General features: G+C 53.9%; 7 protein-coding genes across 7 annotated transcripts; 2 read left to right on the forward strand and 5 right to left on the reverse strand.

Annotated features, from left to right (window-relative positions):
* Positions 1–1,107: 1,107 nt before the first annotated feature.
* On the reverse strand, positions 1,108–2,487 carry NCS54_01140200 (Hypothetical protein; the record flags this gene model as incomplete). Its single annotated transcript, XM_053156680.1, has 1 exon — positions 1,108–2,487. One exon carries the CDS (start codon positions 2,485–2,487, stop codon positions 1,108–1,110), a length of 1,380 nt encoding a protein of 459 aa, XP_053012655.1.
* Positions 2,488–8,656: 6,169 nt separating this feature from the next.
* Positions 8,657–11,243, reverse strand: NCS54_01140300 (Zn(2)-C6 fungal-type domain-containing protein; the record flags this gene model as incomplete). Its single annotated transcript, XM_053156681.1, has 6 exons — positions 8,657–8,809; positions 8,878–9,029; positions 9,084–10,455; positions 10,502–10,533; positions 10,584–10,788; positions 10,836–11,243. 6 exons carry the CDS (start codon positions 11,241–11,243, stop codon positions 8,657–8,659), a joined length of 2,322 nt encoding a protein of 773 aa, XP_053012656.1.
* A 386-nt stretch (positions 11,244–11,629) lies between these two features.
* NCS54_01140400 (PINc domain-containing protein) lies at positions 11,630–12,288 on the reverse strand (the record flags this gene model as incomplete). The annotated part of the gene is made up of 2 exons (XM_053156682.1): positions 11,630–12,190; positions 12,253–12,288. The coding sequence occupies 2 exons, from the start codon at positions 12,286–12,288 to the stop codon at positions 11,630–11,632; spliced, it is 597 nt and encodes a 198-aa protein (XP_053012657.1).
* A 328-nt stretch (positions 12,289–12,616) lies between these two features.
* On the forward strand, positions 12,617–13,798 carry NCS54_01140500 (Replication factor C subunit 4; the record flags this gene model as incomplete). Its single annotated transcript, XM_053156683.1, has 3 exons — positions 12,617–12,732; positions 12,786–13,006; positions 13,059–13,798. Exons 1-3 carry the CDS (start codon positions 12,629–12,631, stop codon positions 13,796–13,798), a joined length of 1,065 nt encoding a protein of 354 aa, XP_053012658.1. The 5' UTR covers positions 12,617–12,628.
* Positions 13,799–14,017: 219 nt separating this feature from the next.
* On the reverse strand, positions 14,018–14,401 carry NCS54_01140600 (Hypothetical protein; the record flags this gene model as incomplete). The annotated part of the gene is made up of 2 exons (XM_053156684.1): positions 14,018–14,177; positions 14,232–14,401. The coding sequence occupies 2 exons, from the start codon at positions 14,399–14,401 to the stop codon at positions 14,018–14,020; spliced, it is 330 nt and encodes a 109-aa protein (XP_053012659.1).
* Positions 14,402–14,996: 595 nt separating this feature from the next.
* On the forward strand, positions 14,997–16,183 carry NCS54_01140700 (Derlin; the record flags this gene model as incomplete). The annotated part of the gene is made up of 3 exons (XM_053156685.1): positions 14,997–15,046; positions 15,101–15,383; positions 15,734–16,183. 3 exons carry the CDS (start codon positions 14,997–14,999, stop codon positions 16,181–16,183), a joined length of 783 nt encoding a protein of 260 aa, XP_053012660.1.
* A 1,219-nt stretch (positions 16,184–17,402) lies between these two features.
* NCS54_01140800 (Hypothetical protein) lies at positions 17,403–19,484 on the reverse strand (the record flags this gene model as incomplete). The annotated part of the gene is made up of 4 exons (XM_053156686.1): positions 17,403–18,100; positions 18,153–18,531; positions 18,595–19,097; positions 19,199–19,484. The coding sequence occupies 4 exons, from the start codon at positions 19,482–19,484 to the stop codon at positions 17,403–17,405; spliced, it is 1,866 nt and encodes a 621-aa protein (XP_053012661.1).
* Between the last annotated feature and the right edge of the window lie 147 nt (positions 19,485–19,631).

Consider the following 19,631-nt stretch of genomic DNA (forward strand, 5'->3'; position numbering starts at 1 on the left):
CGGCAGCTTTCAACTGTTGGAAATGGAAAAGCATAATTCTTAAGCCATCAACACCACCAACAACATGAACCTCGCTTGATGAGCTGTACAGGGCAGCCTCCAGGAGTCGTGCCAAGATAATCGTCTGCTTCCTCATTGCTCAACTCTGCCCGGGCAGGGGGGCCAGGGGGCGCCACAGAGATAACGACCAGACCACCTTTTTCTATTTTCCCTCAGCATCTCGTAAATCCCCCCAGATAAGGGATCATCATATCCTCCCCCAGAAATCCCCCCCACGCGGCGTTCGCTTCGGCAAGCGGCCCCACGCGGCGCCAGCGGGAGGGAAGCTGGACGATATGGAGGGTATGCGGGGAGGTGATCAATTGAGTTGACATGATGCCTATATAATCATGTTACACTTCGCCTGTCAAAAAAGACAAAATCCAGACTTGCTCGGTGTGTCCTGTCCGGTGAGGAGGGCCGATAAGGTGAGATAAGTCCATGCTGTCAAGGCATTGGATGGAGTTGAAGTGTTGCTCCAAATTGGTTAGCTGGAAGCCAGAGGAGCAAAGTATATGAGCCATGTGTGCCAACCTCTTCCTCCGTGTTTGTTGTTTGCGCTATCCTTCTCTCTTCTTTCATCACAAGCCCTGCCCTGTCCTGTCCTGCATCAAACCTGCTCTGCATGTCCAATCCTTGACGGCACATCAGCGTGGTGATACAGTCGTGAGTACATTGAACCCTCATAACACACGTTGGAGACGAAACATCAGGCACAGAGGCAACCGGGGAACACGGAGAGAGGGGCAGACGCTGATTCGTTATTTTTTTCCAAAGTCATCCGTTGACTCGAGACACCAGCCAAGCCATGATAAAAAGTCGTATAGGTTCCCAGATCAACCACCTGAATGACGCCTCTCCAGAAAACACACAGTTTGCTCTGGACCCCTTGATCAAATGACACAACTCCCGCCGAAATGCAATGCCGCCAGTCCGCTCCGCCTCCTGTCCCTGAAACGGGCTTCTAGTCGAGGCTGGAGATCACCGTTTTTTCCCTTTTGTCTTTCGCGCTTTTCTGTTTCTTTTTTTCGCCAAGGTTGAGACCTTGATTCATGGTCAGCATGTTCGCTATGCCAACCACTCCTCCTCGTCCCGCTTACGCCCTCGGCTGCCTCGCATAACTAGGCCATCGTCATTATCGTCGTCACTGTCGTCGTCGCCGTTGTGGATTCTTAATTGTTCAACCGAGGTTGTTGCGACTTGCACATCCTCGTCGTCGCTTCCGTCGTCATCTAGCATCCATGTCAAGCCATTGGCCTCCTCTTCCAGTGGGAACATCTCCCGCGCATATTCCTCCATTCCTCGAGGGCCTTCCCAGAGCTCCAAAGCTTCGCTTGGGCAGCTGATCTCCACCTTGGGGTCTCCAAAGTAGGGGGGCTGCTTGCGGGCATCCTTGCGATTTGGATCAAAGAGCTGCTCCAATCCGACAAGCTGTTCCCGGTAGCCTTCGGGGATTCGGACCTTGATCTCGATGGGGCCTCGGACATAGCGCACAGGACGACCAACACCCCGCGAGAAGAGGCGGCACACTTCCCGGGGAGTGAGATATTCGTATGCAAGTGCTATACGCTCTCCGTGCCACTTGGTAGGTCCGTCCTTGAAGATCTGAAGGACAGCCGGGCCGACGTCGTGCTCAGCGTCTAGCCAAGGCAGCTTGGCGTCTTCATGGAACGGCGCCTGCCACTTGAATGACCCATCTCTCTGCAGTTCCATGCAGAACAAAGGGTACTGGAGTGATGTAAAGTTGTTGTTGTAGATGCCGGTGTACACAAAGGTTGAGGGAAGCCTCAGCTTCCGAACGTATTGCTCGACCTCGTGCTTGGCGGCCCAGAGAGGTAGTGATGGCCACTCAGGGTTGTAGGCGGCATGGTCGGGCATCGACGAGTACACATAGTGTTGGATCCCTGCGCGCTTGGCGGCATCGGCGAGCGCCTTTCCGATCTGGATCTCGTCGCCGTAAAAGGTGGTGTTAATGAAGGCGAGCTGGGCGCCACGGAACAGGTTCGCGATCAATTCGTAGTTGACACCGACACCGGCCAGAGGACCATGCTTGGTAACGTCGCGGTTCGCCTCGGAAGGGCTGTGTCTCGTGTAGAGTTCGCCGACAAAGACAGTGACGTTGGGGTTGCCAGAGACCTCAGCGGCGACGACGCCTTCGAGATTCCTCAGCTGTGCGCGCACATGGTAGCCAACGGCGGTGGCTACGCGAATTAACGACGCAGCCTGCCGACCGCTGGCATTGATGACGGCAATAGTCTTGTCGGGATTCGACATTAGCCTCTTGACGGGGCGGAAGGTTAGGGAATTGTTTCGAGAATTTGCGAGTGGGGAGGAATCCGAGTATGATGATCGCGAGTGCTTGTGCTGCTTGCAGAGGACGGTGGTCTGGTCGCCGGGTATTCGGATGGGGATGCTGGCGGTCATAGACCCGTTTAGTTGAGCGGGCATGCTAAAGCAAGACTTCGCTCAGGGTCCAAGAAGAAGAAAGAGGAGGAGGGGTTGCAGAGTCGCAGTTCGGAACTCTCTCAGGGCTGGTGCCACCGGGCACGGAGCGGAGTTGGCAGCAGGACTTTATTAGTCGGGCGAGTGCGAAGCCGGGGGGATGGAGCCAAGCCGGTGCAGTATGTCGGGGTGGGATTCGGAAGGCCGGTGGGGGAGACGAAGCAAACACGGCCAGGAGAGTTCATACGACCAAGAGACAGGCACAGATGGCAACAAGCTGTACGTAAAATGAACGTATGGTGGTGGATCAGAGTGCGCCGAGGGTGACAAGACAAGCCAATGCAGGTGCAGATGCGGAATCAGCAGTGGACAGGATGCCGCAGTAGTCGCAGAGGTCGGTTGTAGAGTCGAGTCTGCTGACGAGGAGCAAAGAAAGCAGACAAGATCGTGGGGAGCACGGTAGAAAAAGAAAGAGGGGAGAGGGAGGGAGAGAACAAGCAGAGAAGACGGGAGGGCGACGACTCGACAACCCCAGTAAAGAAAACGAGGTCACGATGCTCCGTCGCGGCGTTGCGCCAGGCTTGCGCTCAGCGTGTGCGCCCAGGCGTCCACTGCGCGCCCTAGTTCGTGGGTGGGTTTCGAAGGGGCCAACAGAGGGCGAAGGGGAACCCTGGCAAGACGTGCAGTTGTGGGTGAAGGTGGATTTGGGGAACGTCTAGGAGGGCGTCTAGGAGGGGAGTCTTGAAAGACTTGGTCTTGAAAGGTCCTAGTAGGAGCGGAGTCGTGGTCCCTCGACGGTTAAGATCAGGGTCCCGTGTGCAGCAAGAGAAGAGTCGAGACGAAGCGGCAGATGAACTGAGGAAACTAGCGGGTCAAGGTCGAGTCGAGTCGAGGTCGAGGAAAGCAAGGGGGATCCGTTGCACCGGTGAGGTCGATCTTGCTGCAGGCAGCTAGGTATTTGAGGAGCAGGATAATAGATTGGGCTCTGTGTAAGTATGAGATACACGGGCAGGCAGGCAAGCAGGTATCGAGCGAGTTGGTGTGTGTAGGGAGCAGCCAGCGCAGGACAGGTGGGTGGTGCCGGTTTATGGCGTGCGGTTGATGGTGCGAGGCGTACGAGGGACTAACAAGTGGTGTATGGATATCAGCGGCCCTCGAACGAGCATGCCAGCACGAACAAGGTGGGTATAAGCTGTAGCGCAAGCGCGAGCGCACGAGGGTCGATGGATGCCGTGGGCACGTCTTTTTCCTGTCTCGTCTCGTCCCGTCCAAGGTGTCTTGGTTGTCCAGTCCAGTCTTGGCCTGTCCGGGTAGGGCGTGTGAAAGGGCTCAGATCTGGGGCCGGGGGCCAAAAGCGTGATGGCGTCGATGAGGCCCGAAAGGTTGTGAGTGAGAGCCAGAGCAGGGGAAGAATGGCAACGTGCTGCAAGTAGCTCCCGAAAAAGAATGACCCAGCAGACGAAACAACCTTGATGATGAGGGGTCCGACTTGCGGCGCTGAAGAGGCGGTACCACGTACTTAGCCACCTAGAGAACGAATTCACCTTGTGCTGGTGGGTGCTCCGATAGGACAAGGCGGCTCGTTATCAATCAAAAAGCAGAATGCCTTTCTTTTTTCCTTATCCAGGCGGGGTGCGATTGGTCTTGACGACTGCGACACTACCTACAGTACCTGGCCTGCCACGGGCATCAGAGTTTTTACAGTAAGAGGGGAATGGAAAAGAGTAGAAAGAATGGAGACCCGGGGAAGAAGCTTGTGGAACTGGGGGGCCTCTTCCATGGATGTAGTCTACACCTTTGGTACTGTAGAGTCTGGAGGCGGGTTTGCAGGCCATGCCTTGGAAGGGAATTGGAGGGTGAGGGGAAAGATAACAACTGGATCGTTGGTCGCAATGGGAAAGTGACCACACTCGGCGAACAAAGTGGCCGACCGACTGATAAGGAACGAGCCAGGAGACGACGCCATGTTTAAATGAAGCTCCTAGTACGAGGTACCCTGCCACAGGGTCGGTACCTCAACCGACGGGCAGTTTACACAGCATCTCCCGCCAAGCCAGAAGTACCATCTCGTGACGGGGGGACTTTGGGAGCTGCCCTTTTGTCGACTCGGTCTGCCAGTCACCTGCCTCCTTGACCGGGTCTCTTCCGGCACCTTATCAGTACCTCTTACATGTACATACCCTCTCGGCATAGACGGCTTGGGATTTGCGCGTTAGCCGGCACAAACGAGAGAAATCTCTTCAAGAGGAAATAAAAAGGGTCGAGGACGAGCAAGAGAGATAATGACGGTCGATGTTGCCTTTTCGACCCCAGTTGACGCCTACAGCCGCCCCCGCGCCAGACCTGCATTCCCTTCCCTGGTCCCCATGGATGAGGTGGATGTCCACTTGCAACTGTACGTAGGTACAGTACAAAAGAGATGGGTGCCTGTGCTGTGCCTGTGCTGTGGCTGTCAACCTTTTTGTGTGTCAAGTTACCTTACCCTCGCATCTGGCGTGCGAGAGGCTGGTTTTCGCCGCTCGAAGGTGCGTTACGTTAACTGACGACCAATCTGAAAACTCGAGCCAATGCCAGCTCTTGTCTAATAGGAGATGAAAATTCCAGCACAGACCGACTGACCAAGGAACCGGCCCGGGTCCTGGTCCTACTGGGAAAGAAAAAAAGCTTCTGGAGCCGACCTTGGTGGATATAAGCGATCGGCCAAGTTGGCTTAGACCAATCGGGGCAAAAGGCCACCGCTCGTGGTTGAGCCTCTTTGCTGGTCGTTATTGAGCAATTGACCACGGGCTGGGCTCGCTGGATGCCACTAGACAACTGCCTTGTGGCTCTGGTGACCAAAAATTCTTCGCCGGCGTCATGCAGAATCAAAGGCTCCATTCTCGGGGGTAAGTGCTCCAACCCATGATTTTCCCACTCTTGTCCACTCTTGCCCTTTGACTTGAAGTTGCCAAAATGGTAAAAACTCCAAAAGACCCTCCCTGAAGATGGATCCAACCTAGGAAGAAAAGTCCGGGGATGGCCAATCAGGCGACCGCGGTAGCTCGGGCTTGTCTCTGAATCGCCGATCCAGATTCCTGGGCTTATCGCCTAGCCATGTCTTACTGCACTTTGTTGTCTCTGTAAGTCGGTCAACAGATGTCTCAGGGCGCTGTTGACAAGGATAAATCTTCTTTAGCATGATGTCAATATTAACGCCGCCTTGCAGGAGAACTGCGCGGTGTAAAACTCCGTGGACAGCCGAAGAATCAAGCAAGCAACTCCGCCTCCGTCCTCGCCGCGAATAACCACAAGACTCTTTCGTCATCATTCACGAAAAGAAGGACGCGACAAGACAGTGCAAATGCCACCCATGTCATGGCACGAGCAGCAAGCGATGGGGATGCTCCAGGACCAGATTGCGGAATCGGCCATATGCGGCGCCCTCATTCGTCAGTAGACGCCCATCCCGTTCTTATTACATAGCTTTTACTTGATTCCTTTTACTCGTCCCGCCTCCTGGGACAAATTTGTTTCTCTTTTGGCCCCCTGCCCATCTCAGGTCATCACGAGACCATCCACGGGTTCCCCGTTGATGAGTTGATGGTTCCATCGTCCCGTTGTTTACTAAAGCAACCCCTCCACTAGCGGCAGAGCTTGGTGAAATGACCAGTGGTCCTCACTCTTGCCTAGCACAGGCACAGGATTCCCCCACGATTGGCACATATTGCGCGATGCCACCTCCGCAAGCCATCCATGCCATGCCGTCAATGTCGGAGAGAGGATCCGATGTCTCATGTACCTCTCGCGGTGCCTTGCCTGACTTGCAGCCGACGGGGAGATGCGCACCAGCAATTGGCCGGTTGGAGGGAAGACAAGCTGAAGCTCGGTCAGGAAGGGAGCAGGCACGATGCAGATGCAGAGCTCTTGCTCAACAGCTGCACCCCGACAGTCCGAACTGCGACAAGGCAGGTGCGGCGCATATCACGAGGAGGAGGGCGACGAGAAGCAAGACGAGATTGGAGACCGTGACTCCGATTCGCCTCTGCAGTGGACTCTTCTGTCTCTCTTCTACCTGTCACCTCATGTCCAATCTCCGGTGCATCACAAAGCATCTACTACTGCATCGTCAAGTGACAACTTGGCGGTCTCTGAAGCTCACCTCGCTTTGCCTCGCCTCGCCTCGCCTCGCATCGATAGTCGGCGTATCCAAGGGAAGGTTATTTCAGAGCCACTAACTCTACTAGGATCACTTACCCGAAAACAATGCCATCTACTTACCGTTTACGAATATCGTCCGCCTGGTCACCGCACGCACGCTTTGCCAAACTCTTCCCCAGAGGGACCTAGCAGAAACGCCTTCTGCCAGGCACGCACGCTCCCGCTGGTTTGGCCGCCGGCCGTCCGGGTACAGTCCCAGCTGGGTAGCTATGGATTGCTGCCAGCTGGGCTGGTGGTAATTGAGCCCGCGAGCCCAAGCCCACGAACCCACGGGGCCTTGTCCACGATGGCTGTGGAGGCCGTCGAAAAATGCCGAAAGTAGCGTTGGGATTATGTAAAAGTTTCGAGCTGACCGCACGACTCTCCAGTCAAAATTTTTTACCACGATTCAATTTCTCATCGACTTACCTACACGTCCAACTTGACGGAGCCTATTTGCTCGACCAACTGATAGCGGCGTCGTGGGATGGCGATGGAGCCATGGTCACCAGACGTGAAAACCAAACGATGCTTGCTGTCTCCAAGCCCAGACCGTGATGGATGAGTTGTTCCCACTAACTAGGAGGCTGTCGCTGTCTTGCCTCGGGGCGCTAATCTCATCCTGAGCAGATGCTGCTGTCAGATATCTCTGTCAGGCGAAGGCAAGGGCAGCGGAGTGCCACAGGACACCCCTCTACCGATACCTCGTGGAGTTTTGCTCTGGCGCATGTACGGAGTACTGCGTACATCATCAATTTCCCGTCATCATGACCCGTTCGCCCATTGTCGTCTAGCCGAGGTCCCAGATTGAATCACCTGGACTTCGGGCCTTTGCCGGTCTCGCTGGTTGTAGCAATCTGTGATGAAGTTGCTGAGGCGCGACAACGAGAGAATGTAGTTATGGAGATATAGCCGGATAGTCACTGTGGCTGTTCTCAGGTGGACTGTGGACAGTGAGATCAGACCTGGCTCTGCCCTGTCGCGGGGCGCATGTTCACCGAGATCTAGTCTAGGCGCCTGGCCCAGCACTTGTTACCGCGCTACAGGGCGGCCCTAGAACAAGCCCGTTGTTCTGGAAGATCTCAATTGGCGCTATCCAAAGCTCAATCAAATGGAGCTCCTCTCAGGAGAGCAACAGGAGACCCGTCTCTCATCTCTGCCTGGTCACATGTTCTTGTTCAAAGCGCAAGGATCTCGCGTCTCACGCTTGGATGGGTTCCGTTCTCAAACTCTGCTCCTCTCACAAGATTTGAGCATCCTCCAGCTCAACGGAAGCCCTCCCGATACCCCATTTTATTTGAGCGTCTCCGCGGAGCATCCGGCGCACTGATAATGGGCCCAGTCAGACTCGGCTCTACGTCATGAACCCCTGTCGGTGATGGAATGCCCCGATGTCGCAAACCATTGGACGGAACGTCTCCTTGAAGTCAATTCTCTTATCAGCGCAGTGTCTCAACCTGCACTCTACATACAAGCAACCTCCCCCATCGTGCCAAGATTGTATCTTGTTGAGCCGCTACTGGCTTCTCAGGGTTTCAGATGAGATAAAAACAGACATGAATACTGAGACAAGTTGGTCAGCAAATTGTTATCAGCTCCAAATCAACAACTCCCTTATCAGGCAGTTCTCATTGTATGACTGTTCCGGCCTACTCCGTACATGCTGATAACTACATCCATACCCCTTGATCCCCAATCTCATGATGCTTTGCGGGGTTTCAGCCCGCTCATTTCCCCGGACTCGGGTTCCCCAGATAGCGGACCTAGCCAGGGCGTCTCCCTGTGGCCGGTGGTCAAGATACTGACTGGTCCGAGAGCCACGCCACCCCTTTCATCATCTGGCCCGAAGCGATAGCTCGACCTGGATCCGGGGGCTGCCCCTCTTGTGAGGGAGGTGTCGAGGGCGGAGATAGCTGCCGATGCACCAGTCCTGAAAGAGAAGCTGCCTCAACTCCATCGAGTGTTTATTTTTACATCTCAACTGTGCCTTATGACGACCTCAACCGCTCCCAGCAGAAGGGTCGGGCATCCACGATCCTGGTCCCATCATATCTATCTGCTCCAAAGGGGGTGGCCGTTCCATCCACGTCTGGCCAGTGTCCTCGTTCCGCCCCGCATCATGGCTGTGAGCAAGTGAAATATCGAGATAACGCTGTCACGGTCATTAGTCTCATGTCTTCCCCAACTTCGTGATGAGCATGCCACAGCTCCGCAACTTACCCAGTCCATGTTATTGGCCGCCGTCTCCATCCATGAGGGGTCAAAGTCGAGCCCCTCGGTCCCCATGCCTGGGAAGTTCATGCCAGCTCCCGCATCGGCCGTCAGACCAAGAGATAACGGTGTTTGCCCCGACGTGGATCCTGTTGAAGAGCCTAATGCGGCGTCAGTCAGTCTGCCCCGTGTCTGCTCTCCGCAAGTTTCTCTACCTAGCCCCAGTGATGAGAGCAAACCCGCATCATCCCCAATCGACCCCAGAGTGCTGGGGTCCACCGATGGTGCGCCGAGTGAGGATGATTCATGCCCGATACTGAAGGTTGGCGGCGCTGGGCCGGGAACGCTTGCCGGGCCTTGGACGGGGGCTCCAAGTTTAGCCAGCATAGTAGCCAGCGTATCAGCTGTCTTCTTGACCTCTGTCACGTCTTGCGCGACCTCTGACCAAATAAAGTGAGACCGCTTAATCATACCCAGGAGCTCCTCCTTAGTGGGCGTTGTCTTTGACTGTGACATCCAGTCATATTCACCACCAAACTCGGAGTAAGCGTCGTTCTTGATAACGAGGTACAGAACCATGGCAGCCAACAGAAAGTCATGCACCGCCAAGGACGATACGAACCATCCATTCTGGCTGAGGACGTGGCCCGGCTTACAAGCCTCTCGGATGGTGTTTTGATACTCGAGCAGTGATATTGCGCCCTCAAGACATTGCCTGCGCGAGTAGTCATGCTCGCGTCGAGGGATTGCCTCGGCAAGATATCGTCGGTGCAGGACACAACGACACTTGTTGAACAGGGCAGCCAGACCGAACCTATGGATGAGAAGCATAGGTGGATCACCAACACACTCGTCGAGCGGGCGTACCATCATGAACGATGGGACGTTACGCCATGTCTCCTGCAGCAAGTCATCAAGCTTGAGGACTTCGGCGTAACTTGGCGGCGACAGGGCATGGGCTTGACGGGCGATCTGGCCAAAGACTCGGAGGATCTTTGTCTTGTGGATCGGGTAGGTCATTGTGGTGTAGTCGGTGGGCGGTCGACTCAGGGGTAACTCGACGGTATCTTCGTCAAAATCGTCATCTTGCAGGTTCCGAGGTACTGTTGTGTCGGTCTCGATGCCTTGCAACAGACTTGGAAGGCCCATGTGAAACGAGACCAGAAGCTCGACCTGGATAGCCATATTCCACATGCGGCGGCGCATCTCACCCTCGAAGGGGGTGATATTAGCCAGCTTGCTCGGGTCCCTATGGAGGCCCATCTTGAGCATAAGACGAATGCACACACCCGAGAGGACGTAGCAGTTCATCTGAGCCGCCCGGTTAAACAGGAAGTGCGACTCGACATAGAGGAGAAAGGCCGGCAGAGTTGCCGGAGTGGGCTGCGTGTATTTTCCCCAGACCAAGGCCCATCCAGCACAAGCCTTGTAGTGACGGATCCTGTCAAGAGGCGGAAGAGGAGAGTCGCCTTCTACCTCGCTCGAGTTCATAAAGTTGTTGAAGAAGACGCCGAGGCTGAGCATCATGAAGAGCTGGGCGATCCAGTGCAGTGAGGCCTGATTTGGGTCTTGCCAAAATTTGGCGTACTGTGGTTGTTAGAGACGATATATTCATCCTTCTTTCAGAACTTACAGCTCTCGTAAACGTCGGTCGATGAACGATATCTGTCGGATGTAAGCTTTCTCATTCAGATGGGCGATTTGGTGATAGCTACGTTGAGAAGGGCTCATCGAAGCGAAATAACGCGTGATGAGCCGGTCTGCTACATTTCGTTCTGGAAGACGACTCAGCAGTTCTTCACGATTCTTCGGACCAGCTCTCGTATTCAGGATCACCTCAGTTGCGTCAATCTCGTCGGCCAAGATCTCATCGTCCTCCAGATCTTCCGGTTGATCAAAATAACTCTTGAGATCTTCAATCTATAGCTTTGTCAGCATGATGTCTCAACCATCAGCTCATAACTTACATCCTCCAACATGGCCATACAATGGGTCGCTCCCACATACGTCGTTGCTTTCTCTCCTCTCACGACATGCCCCTGCACCTCGGGCCCAGCCACCGGAGCGCCGTTGGCTTCCCCGGCAGGTTTCGGCCCCGCGCCGCCCTCGGCGTCCATCATCTCGCGGACCATGCCCTCGAGGCGCTTCAACCGTGCCGACATGCCCTTTGCGGGGCGCTTCTTCTCAGGCCGCGGCGCATACGCACACTGAGCAGCACGGCCCTTCTTTTCGCATTGGCTGCATGGCTGTTCGCGGTCGCACTTGAGCTTGGAGGCGCGGCATGGTGCGCAAGAAAGGAGGACGCGAGTGCGCTTCTGGCGGGCTTCCGAGGTAGATGAGTGATCATTGTCGTTAGGGCTAGAGTCCAGCTCCATGGTGGTGAGGGGACGTTCCTATGAACGCGAATGACCTCTGCGTGTGTATAGAATGCCAGCGAGGCGGTTTTATACCGATCCACTCAGCGGTTCTGTGCTGCTGCGATGATTGATGTTGTGAGGCGAGGTGAGATATAAGTGTGGTTTTAGTCGATATCACCTAACGTTACTACCCTGGATCCTTGCGACGCGTAAGGCTGATGGGCGCCTCAATGACGATTTCGACCACTCACTCAATGCCAAGAACAACCACTTGAAGATGTTCATTCTGAAAACATTATTTTTATCTAAACCTCCTGTGCAACTAATCTCAAGTCGTGAAACAGAAAAAATACCCCATGCAATGCATCATAATTTGTAGCGCACATGTTCCCATTTGCCCCGCCCTATGAGTCTGGTGCGCCTGGCAGCCTCTCTATCACGTACTTGGCCCGCGCAACGCTCATGATGGGCACGCCGGGAATCTTCCTTAGCCGCTGCTTCAGCGCCTTATCGTTTGTGCCCACAATGTATATCCTGTTCTTCTGCACTCGGTCCACCAGACAGTCATCGGCATACGTGCCCTTGTGATCGCACTCCAGCCTCGTCCACCGCTCGTCCCTCGCAACCCGCAGCGCCAGGCGGAACTTCTGGCCAAGACCCTCGAGTTCGCTCATGACGCACGAGGTGATGATGGGGTTACACTTTGCGTAGAGGCAGTCCATCATAGAATCAAGCAGCGAGAGCTTGCGCTGGACCGTGTGGTTGATAAAGTTTGTGTCGACGAGGACGTTGTAGGGCGGGACGAGGGCCGTGTTGTGCTGGAAGAACATGTTGCTGGGCATCTGGGGCGCCTCGCGGATGAGCTCGCCGTTGATGGTCTTCTTGGCCTTTGCAGCAGCGACCAATTCGGCCTTGGCCTTGTTCTCCTTTAACCTGTCATCGCGACGACCGATGACTCGCTTCACCTGTTGCGCTTGAGAGTTAGAGAGAGTGAACATTTTGGCGCTTATCGATAAGGACTGCCCACCTGCGCAAACTTGCGAGTCTTTTTCGCAACACCCATGGCTGTTGATAGTCGGAAGAATTAAGAGAGACGAGTCGCAGGTGCTTAAACAGTTCCGCTCTGATTTTATTCGTCGTCAATCGTCCGTTCAAGGTCGCTGGTTGGGGGTATCTCTGGCCGTCTTTTGCTGCTTGACCTCCAAAAAAAGTTGATGCTGGCGGAAATTTTGCCATGGCGACGATAAAGGCGGTGGCAGGAGTGGGGCACTGCATTCGGTGCCTTGGCACGGACCACCTGCTGTCCCTCAACCACGACGCGTCTCTTTTCTCCCAGTCGCGTAAAGTGATTGGCATCACTTCAAGCTTCAGCTGAACTGCATCAACGACTCCAACACATCAATATGCCGACCCAAAAACCCGAAGAACGTGGCGAGTCGTCCAATTCTGCCTCCAAGGCAGCTCTCACAGCTTCCACTAATGGAAACTCATCTTATGAGCTACCATGGTATGTTCCTCAAGTTCCTATGCCGGTGCTGGTCGCTCACTGATGGTTGCCAGGGTGGAAAAGTACCGACCAATCTTTCTCGACGATGTCGTCGGCAACACAGAAACGATCGAGCGACTAAAGATTATCGCAAAGGAGGGAAACATGCCTCATGTGATTATCTCGGGAATGCCAGGTATCGGAAAGACGACAAGTGTGCTGTGTTTGGCTCGACAGCTGTTGGGTGAATCGTACAAGGAGGCCGTGCTGGAGCTCAACGCCAGTGACGAACGAGGTCCGACTTTTCATACCCGAATCTTCAGGGGGAGAGAACTGACATGGATTAGGTATTGATGTCGTCCGAAACCGAATCAAAGGCTTTGCTCAAAAGAAGGTCACTCTACCGGCTGGCCGCCACAAGCTGGTCATCCTCGACGAAGCTGACAGCATGACCTCGGGCGCCCAGCAAGCACTCCGACGAACCATGGAGATTTACTCCAACACGACTCGATTTGCCTTTGCCTGTAACCAGTCGAACAAGATCATCGAGCCCCTACAATCACGATGCGCCATCCTGCGATACGCCAAGTTGACAGATGCTCAGGTCGTGAAGCGACTGATGCAAATTATTGAGGCGGAAAAGGTCGAATACAGCGATGATGGTCTGGCAGCATTGGTCTTCAGCGCTGAAGGAGATATGCGACAGGCTATCAACAACCTCCAGTCCACATATGCCGGTTTCGGGTTCGTCTCTGGAGACAACGTCTTCAAGGTCGTTGACTCGCCTCACCCCATCAAAGTCCAAGCCATGCTCAAGGCGTGCTACGAAGGCAACGTGGATTCTGCGCTGGATACCCTCCGAGAGCTCTGGGATCTGGGTTACTCGAGCCACGACATCATTAGCACCATGTTCCGAGTAACCAAGACAATACCCACACTGAGCGAGCATTCGAAGCTGGAGTTTATCAAGGAGATTGGCTTCACGCATATGAAGGTCCTGGAGGGTGTACAGACGCTACTCCAACTCAGCGGATGTGTTGTTCGACTATGCAAGATCAACATGGACCCCAAGCGGTTCCGGCCATAGCCAGAAGATAATTGGGATGGAACTAGACAGGAGACCTATGGAAGCGGTCGCATCTTTGGCGTTGGAGTTGAGGGGATCTGCCTGAGCAAATGCAAAAGAGTAAAGACTTGATTTACACGGACGACTCAATGGTCATCCTCTTTCGTGATATATGTACACCGTTATACCCAGATCAGTTTCAGTCAGACTTTTCTGTGAGATGGGATGCGTTTTGGATGTTCACTTCTCGTCTCCCTTGATGAATTCCTCCTCATACCTCTCCCACTTGGCCCTTTCTCGCATCAATCTCCTCTGCATCCTCACCTGATGCTCATATTGCCTGAGACGCCCATCTGCCTCGATCATGCTTCCCACCACCATGCCGCACATTTGTAGATACCTTGCAAGTGGTCAGTGCTGGCGAGGAGAGTAAGTACTGGAGAATTTGCCTTACACCTTGAATTGGATCGTCATGGACCGATACAACGGCGACCAGACGTAGCCAGCGGCACCCAGGACGGCAGCACCAGCTCCCCACTTGGCTGCGCCCATGACAGCTCCTTTGGCAGCCTCCCACGCGGCGTCGTTGGCCTCCTCGCTCTGCATGGCATCGTGAGCACGCATCCTGGCGAATTGATGTCGAATTGCGTCAATGCAATCCTTCTTTTGATATCTCGAGAGTCAAGAGACCGGCTCAGTCAATGGGAAGGTAATACAAAGAATTGAGAAAAAATAATTTGACGTCAGACCATATGGATGTGAACTTGCTCACACGAGCTGGCGTTGGACCCAGAAGCCCGAGCAGTTCCGCATCCATGACACCCTCTGTCTGTGGCGCACAAGACACTAGCCTCTCACCAGCCTCAGGGCACCGGAGCTCGGTCAAGGTTGGCGCCGAGGCACTCGGCAAAATATCGGCCCTCGACGCGCGCCCCGCTACGGAGCTTTTGCTCATTTAATGCAATTTCTTCACGAGTCTGCAGCCTTCTTCCTTCCAAACTCTTCCTTGGTCATCAAACAAGCCAAACAGAGAAGATGACACGCAAGCAACAACGATGATAGCTTTGTTGCCTGGTGCTACAAAGTCCCGTGCTTCTCCATCATAAAAACGTCGGCTGGAACTATCATTCCTTTTCATCATTGAGAGCCAAAGTTCCTTGACCTTTTTGCTATTCACTTTTCAGTTTCAGTTTGACGCGATTGAGCAAAGTTGCCCATCATGTCTGAAAGCGTCCTCGCCGCCTACTGGGCCACGCCCGCCATAGCTCGGTAAGCTACACCACCATTCACCCTTCATCATGCAGCTTGCTAACTGTCTACAAGGAATCTCACTACCGCCACCGTGGTGTTGACCTTGCTCGGCTCATTCGGCGTGATACCATCGTACTATCTGTTCTATCACCCTTCTTATCTCTTCCAGATGCCTCCTCATCTGTGGCGCCCCATCACGGGCTTCCTCATTGCCTTTGAACGTTTCCCAATGAACCTGCTCTTTGACGCCTATAATCTGTACCGCTACTGCGTGCAGCTGGAGACTGGGAACCCTCGCTTCCCGCGCAAGGTTGACCTGATTTGGTACATTCTCCTTGTCTGCTCCTGGATTCTGGTAAGCCATCGCTTGTTGCCCGTCCCGTGCTCCGTCGTTGTTGCTCTTCTTTTTCTGCCCGTCAAACCCCCCTCATATATCTGCCCGGATAGTGCTTTGCCTCTACAGCTATCACGGTTCCTGGAAATGAGGAAGATCACCCCTGCACTTCGGTCCACCCATCATTCGCAAATCCGGGTTGGTCTGCGGTGTAGGCATGGTGGGATGTCTTATGGATGGCTCGTTTGATTCCCAATTCACTCGAGTGGTTTTCTAGCGCCCTACATTTCTATATCATAGCAAAATACACGTTTTCCATTATCACCATACATACATGTCGCGCCCGTTCCCGAGGTTAACGACGTCGCCAGATGATGGATTACCTCTTCGGCTTCAACCATCTGGAGCTCCTGCCCGGCCTCATCCTCGCCATGGTGTATACTGCGACTCAGGACCAACGCGGTCAGAAGGCTCAGTACTTTTTCTTCACCGTTCCCGCCCAAGCGATTCCCTTGTGCATGATCGCCTTCAGCATGCTCATGCTGGGAGGAAGACCCATGATCCAGCTTGAGGGTCTGCTTGCCGCCCACATGTACGACTTCCTCACCAGGATCTACCCCGAGTTTGGCGGCGGTCCAGTGCTTTTTCGAGTGCCTGCCTGGCTTGAGTCCATCGTCCGGACGCCTAGAACCGCGAAGAGAACGTATGGCACTGCTATCCGTCCTTCTGGTCCTTCCACTGGCAGCAGCACTGGTGCAGAGACAGGAGGACCGCTCCCGGACTCGTGGAAGTCCCGTGGAAAGGGTCACCGACTGGGTTGAGGCGTGGTTTTCACGCGTGGTCACTGTAAGATTTGTACAATAAGATACCTAGAATCAAGTATGGTCGTTACCAGCGTTTGCTTTACTGGGAATGCATGTACTCGGTCTATGCTAAAATGCTTTATTCTTGAATGATACCTTGCGCACTCTCAGGGTCGTTTAACCTAGTTATTGAACGCTCTTCAAGATCACCTGAAGCTACGAGGAGAGAAGATCAGCCAAACCCAGGTGATCACTTTATACAACAGCTGGTGAAGTACAGCAATGGATCTAAGAAGACTGGGTCTTAGATGACAGGCACGACTATGGCCTATGAATTCGACATCTGTCATGGACAAGGACCATGGCTCACCCTACAGCCCGCTGATGAGACTGTTGAGCTTCGGGGAGGAACCTCAAGTGGCACCATCCTGTCAAGCATGGTCGGATCGATATCAATTTCATCCCCTTGACCAAGATCTCCGATAAGGGGTTTGAAGTTGAAATCGTCTGCATTCTTCCAAATTGTAATGGGGCCGGCAATAGAAAAATGACGATGCTCCTCACTTGGAGGTCCGCCCTTGCAGCTGATGAGAAGAGAATCCCAAAGCCCGCGTGTATTAGAACGCAGGTTGGTGTCACTGAAGCAGTCCTTGTATAATTCCCATGCCATTATGGATCAAAGTCCTGTTCAAAGTAGTCAAGTTGGTTTTCGACACTGCAAAGTTGCAGAGATACTATGAGCTTATAGAACCCAAGCAATGAACCGTGCCGTTTCCTGATGCCAGCGTTCCCACTCCTAGCCAAATGCGGCTTGCAACATCTTTTCCTCCTCCTTAAACCGGATTCACGGCAATCCGTGTACTCCCTTGGTTATCGGTGACGAGGGGAGCTGTCGTACTCGTTATCGCTCATGTAGGGATCGGGTGGCTATGTTGCAACAGTGAACGGAAGCCTCCTTTCTTTGGATGTATACGACTGTGGCACGAAGGGTAACAATCACACCAAGGTTAGATAAAACATGACTATTTTTTTTCTAAGCTTTTTCGAAGTTTGACGATTGCGCTTATGCGATCAAAGGAATAAATATGGACGAAGATTTATTGAAGATGCTACTTGACTTGTACATTTCGGCCTCATTGATGTACCAACTGGACACGAAGGCCGACAGTCTGACAAGTGGTATCTCAAACTACATAAACTATCTTGGTAAAGAATGCGACGCTAGCGTCCGTCCCCTCTATTCGTCGATGCGCTTGTTCTGGTAAGGAGACTCCTCGTCGGCGGTCGCTCCGGCATGACCCTCGGGCAGCACGTTGAGCTGATCCTCAACATGATCGAGGCTTCGGAACTGGAGCCAGAAGCAAGTGCCGGCGATGACGGCCAAGATTGCGACAACAGCGTAGTTCCAAACGAGAAGGGGATCGGCAGCGAGACCGACGAGAGCCTGGCCGAGGGCGGCAGAGAAGGCAGTCATGAACAGAGCAACGGCCTGGACCATGGATCGCATGTTCCTGGGAGCCTTGGAGAAGGCGTACTCGAGAGATGTGATGGACGCAAACACCTCGGAGAGAGCGATGAGAACGTATGAGCCAGTCTGTGCCCAGACATTGATAGGGACAATGGCACAGCTAACCATCTCACCCTCCTCCTCACTCCAGATCTTTCCAGATGCGTACTTGCCGCACTCGGACTTTTGGTAGATGTAGTGTTGAACAACAGCAGCCCAGATCATGGCTGAGGCTCCGCAGAAGAAACCGGCTGTGATCTTCTTGATGGGGGTGAAGCGGATACCGGCCTTTCGAAGGGCGGGGTAGATGAAGAAGTCGTTGAGGGCGATGAAGATCAGGAGGGCAAAGGGGTTTAGGTTGGAGAGAATGTCGTTGGGGAGGCCGTGACGCTCCATGAGAGCCGCCTGTGAGATGAGGTTGTTGTTGACTGACAACTCGTTAGTCACAAGGAGCATTGCATGCGTATGGCTTCAACTTACTCTGGTTATAGCAGAGCCAAAAGATGGGATACCACATAAACACAGCACAAGCCGCAAATCCACGAGCCAACTCATCAACCCAAGCATCATCAAAGGTCATCCAGTGAGGTCGAGTCTCGTTGGTGAAGCGAGAAGGCTTGACATTGCTCCAGAAAGTTCCATCGTGCATGTTCTTCCAGGTCTTAAAGGGGTTGATGGACCAGCGACCCTTCTGAGCGAGGACCCAGACCTTGAGAGCAGGTCCGAGGACGGAGCCGCCGGGTGGGCGGCGCTCGTATCGATGACGGCCCCAGAACATGATGATGGGGCAGATGCAGAGCATGATGGTGGGGAGTGTGTAGGAGAGCCAGAAGCCGATGTACTTTTCGGCGTAAACCATCTAGCAAGGAGTTAGTCCTGGCTCCTTCACGATACAATAGGGGTCGTTGATATGTTGACTCACCGTAATCTGTCCGACCAAAGCTCCAACGTTGATGAAGAAGTAAAACCAACCGTAGATTCTCTCAATCGTGACAGCAGGATCGACAATAACACGCTCGCCCGACTTGAGAGTCTTGACGTGCATGTGCTGCTCACCAAGTTGTTCCACAATCAGCGGGTTAACATTTGGCTTGAAACCACCAGTACCGAAACCGATGACAATAATAGCAATGATCATGGCACCAAGAGCACCACCATCGTTCTTGATAACAGGAGGAATCGCAGAGATGATGAGGATAATGTGTCCGATAATGTCGATACCCAGGGCGTAACTGATGGTCTTGTAACGGCCCCAGTACTGGTCGGCAACGTAGGCACCGAGAAGGGGCATGAAGTACTGCCAGAACTGGTTGAAGGTGGTGATTCCGGTCGAGGCTCTCTGGCCCATGCCGAGGGCACCGGGCTGCTCCGGGTCGGAACCGGTCGAGGAGCCCTCAGGGAGAGGCTGTTGGATAAAGTTTGTGACTTGGAGATGTCAGTCTTATCTCAGTATATAAACAACACCAAGAATCAGCAGAGGATCTAAGGCAGCCCCTGTATCGGGGGATGGAAGTGGGCAGACTTACACACAACGGTGCATCCATAGTAGGAGAAACGTTCGCAAAGCTCAATGAAAGCAATGCTGAACAGCTTGACGGGGATCGTGTTGGACACTCGTCTCAAGGTCGCGAGCTCCTCAGCGTTGGGCAACTCCCCATCAGGGGTAACAGTCGAAACATGGCCGGCTCGAGGATCAGCTGTGAGGGAAGCGCTCTTCTCGATCTGGATGGAGGCCCGCTTCTCGTCAAGAGCTTCGGCGCGTAACTCGGCGGCGGCGATGGGCTCTGCCAGGCTGTCTCCAGCAGGTGCCATTGTGGATATACTCTTAATCCTGTTGACAGTATGCAACGATGGTCTTCTTTGGGGCCGGGTGCTACAAGCTCAGTACAGCAGGGGCTCGAGGAAACAGAGCTGCAGCCGGGGCAAGGCCTTTATAAGTGACCACAGTGCCTCGAGGTC

This window comes from Fusarium falciforme, chromosome 9, assembly GCF_026873545.1.
Source record: "Fusarium falciforme chromosome 9, complete sequence".
In the NCBI taxonomy this organism is placed as follows: Eukaryota; Fungi; Ascomycota; class Sordariomycetes; order Hypocreales; family Nectriaceae; genus Fusarium; species Fusarium falciforme.